The sequence below is a fragment of the Tauraco erythrolophus genome, chromosome 2 (assembly GCF_009769465.1).
Source record: "Tauraco erythrolophus isolate bTauEry1 chromosome 2, bTauEry1.pri, whole genome shotgun sequence".
In the NCBI taxonomy this organism is placed as follows: domain Eukaryota; kingdom Metazoa; phylum Chordata; class Aves; order Musophagiformes; family Musophagidae; genus Tauraco; species Tauraco erythrolophus.
The window spans coordinates 129,302,153-129,304,877 of NC_141466.1; the positions used below are offsets into that span (position 1 = coordinate 129,302,153).

Below are 2,725 nucleotides of genomic sequence, written 5' to 3' on the forward strand. Positions count from 1 at the left end.
AGAGGACTCATGTTGGCTGCTCTGCCCGGGGTCGAGCGTCGTCTTTTGGAGTGGGCGCTGTACCTCGTGTCAATCCTATGGCGGTCGTCGTTCCACTACCTTTCTCTATACTGTTTTACGTATGAATTAATCCTATAAACAGGCATATACATGGGCTTCTGTGGACATATCCGTATTCAGGCATCTCTAGGCAGATCGGAGGGCTCCATGCACTGCTACAGAATTAACGGGTGGAAAGCATACAATGACTTACTATATTTTTTTTAGCTTGCGCAGCGATGCGTTGGATTTGCAGGTTTCAGAAAGCTAAATTTTATGAGTTTCAGAGAGCCGAACGTGCCCTCCGGGCATCGCGTTGCCCCGCGACCGCGCGCACGGGGCTGGGACGGTGGCTTGGAGGATCTTCAGAAGCAGCTCCTGCTTTAGGAGAAGTTGTCTGAGCATGGGATGGCCAGTGAGAGCGTCGCTCGTGAGCGACGACGTGCTGTCACCTCGACGCCAAAGCAGAATTCGCTGACGTGAGGGTTTTTTCTGCCAGTGGCGATGAGTTAATGGCATGATAAACCCGTTGAAGCTTGTTGGGTTGGGGCATGGATGTCTAAGGCCCCATCGCGTGCTCTTGAGCTGCGTGGGCATCCTGCGCATGCGTGACCTGCGCTCCCGGCAAACTTTTCTGTTTGTGCAAAAAGATGTCTCTATAAATAACAGCGATATTTGAGTAGCGGCGTCTCTACCGTTAGAATCTTAAACCCCATCGACTCGCGAGGAGGAATGTGGTTTTATGGCACAGACCCCTTTGCTGTTAGTATTTAATCTCCTCCAAATGGAATGATTAATGTAATGAAGGCGCTGAAACAGTATCCGAAATTCAGCCTACAGATGTTTCATATTTATTACGGTTCCAAGGGCTGAGATAAATACAGGAATAAGTGATACCGTGTCTTTTGCTTGACATTCAGGAGGTTTTGGCGTATCTGACAAGATACAGTTTTGGGGTTTATCAAAGTGCAGAGTTTGTATGAAAAAGAAAAGAGGTACCAGCCGCTCTTTTAGCTCCCTCCCTCATTTTTTTTTTCTCCTGTAAAAGTTGAAAACCGTTCTCAGTGGGCATGTGGCAAATCGTACTGTTGACTAGGAGAGTGGTATTGCCTGGCGGGCTCTTAGCCGGAGTTGCCGGAGAGCCACCGCTCCTGGAGCCCAGATGCTCGGCTGCTGGTTTCAAAGGAGCCACGGGCATCCAGGTGTGGGGTCCCCTCCCCACCGAGGGGAAACCCCTGGTTTCATGCCCCTTGGCAGGAGGTACGGTTCGCAGCGGCGTTGTGCTGGTATGGCTCTTGGCCAGGATGGCTGCGGCGCCCTTGGCTCCCTTGAAAGTCTCGTCCTGCTTTAACGTCAGCCTGAAACGTGTCGGGCTCAGAGTTTCAGGCTCAGACATCGGCAGCAACAAGCCCTCCCTGGGGGGAAATCAGGCACGTGCTCGTGACTTCGGAGGAGCCACTCGTTTCCACCCAGTGAAGATCTGGCCTGGGAGCTGCTGGTTTAGTCTTGACGGCAGCTCCACATGTAGCCCTTCAACTGCTCTCTTAAGTATTAACGTAGCCATTTCCATAGAAAATGGTGCCCTGGTCGGGATGCAGAGGTGGATTTTGAGGGGAGCGGTGGCCACTGCTGCGCGTGGTGTAGCCTGCTGTTTGGGGTAGCACGGTGCTTGGTGATCAGCCTCGAGGAGGGACTTGCAGCCGCCCTCCTTCTCTGTGTGAGTGGAGCTGAGGCTGTTTGCTGTCCCGGCGCCCCATCCCACACCGCCGGAGCTGATGGCGAGTCGCCCACATGCTTCGCTGGGCACGGGCTGGGGCTTTGCAGCTCAAGCATCACTGCCGCAGCGTGTGCTCGCACGCCGTGCCATGTCCAACGTGTGATGAGTTGGGGGAAGTCCTCCATGAACCACCCGCTGCGTGGCGTGTTAACAGTACCGATGGGTTTAAGAGGGTCTTCGGCAGCCGGGTGCACCGTGGGTGCTGGGAGAAGCCCCTGAAGTTTTGGGAAAGAATAGAAGGAAATTTTCAGACAGGCTGGCTTGGTCCTTGCCCAAACAAAGCTCCTGGCCCAGCATGGGTTTCTCAGTAAAGATTAGGGGTTTCTGCTCCTAAATGATCCCTGTGGTTCCTGCGCGGTGCCGAGCGATGCCGGATGTGAGAGTGTGGCCTGAGAGGAGGAAGGGCTCCGTCCTGCCGTGTCCCTTTGCAGCAGTTGGGTGTCCTAGTTCTTAAAGGGAAAAAAAAAAAAAAAAAAAAAAGACCCCCCAAAAAAGTAAAATAAGAGAATAACTCGCACCGTGGGCCATGTCACACCTGTTCTCTCCTCTGTCCCCATGCTCTCTGTAGGTTCGGCGTACCCCCCCAGCTGGCGCAGCGCCCAGGGAGCCCCGGATGTCTGGCAGTTTTCGGATGGAAGTTCAAGAGCACTTAAATTCTGAAAGGAGGTGAAGCTGGGGCGAGCGGCCGGCGGCGTCTCGGCGTCCGGAGGTGGCCTCTGTCCTGCTGGCTCGCCGCGTCCCTGGGAGAGCCTGAGAAGTCACCCGCTGAAGGCAGCGCTCCCCGGGCTCCTCCTGCCTGCAAGACTATCGTATTTATATTTTGTAATAGAGTACAACACTTCTTTGGGGTTGTTTTTTTTTTTGTTTTGGTTTGTTTCTTTTTTTTTTATTTTCTAAAAAGAGAAAAAA

At 53.2% G+C, this 2,725-nt stretch overlaps 1 protein-coding gene across 1 annotated transcript in view; it reads left to right on the forward strand.

Moving 5' to 3' along the window:
* BCL11A (BCL11 transcription factor A) overlaps positions 1-2,476 on the forward strand; it is a 73,289-nt gene extending 70,813 nt beyond the window's left edge. Inside the window, exon 4 of the mRNA XM_086631133.1 lies at positions 2,385-2,476. Coding sequence (XP_086487259.1) covers positions 2,385-2,476 — 92 coding nt within the window. The remainder of the gene's footprint in view (positions 1-2,384) is intronic.
* Positions 2,477-2,725: the final 249 nt, after the last annotated feature.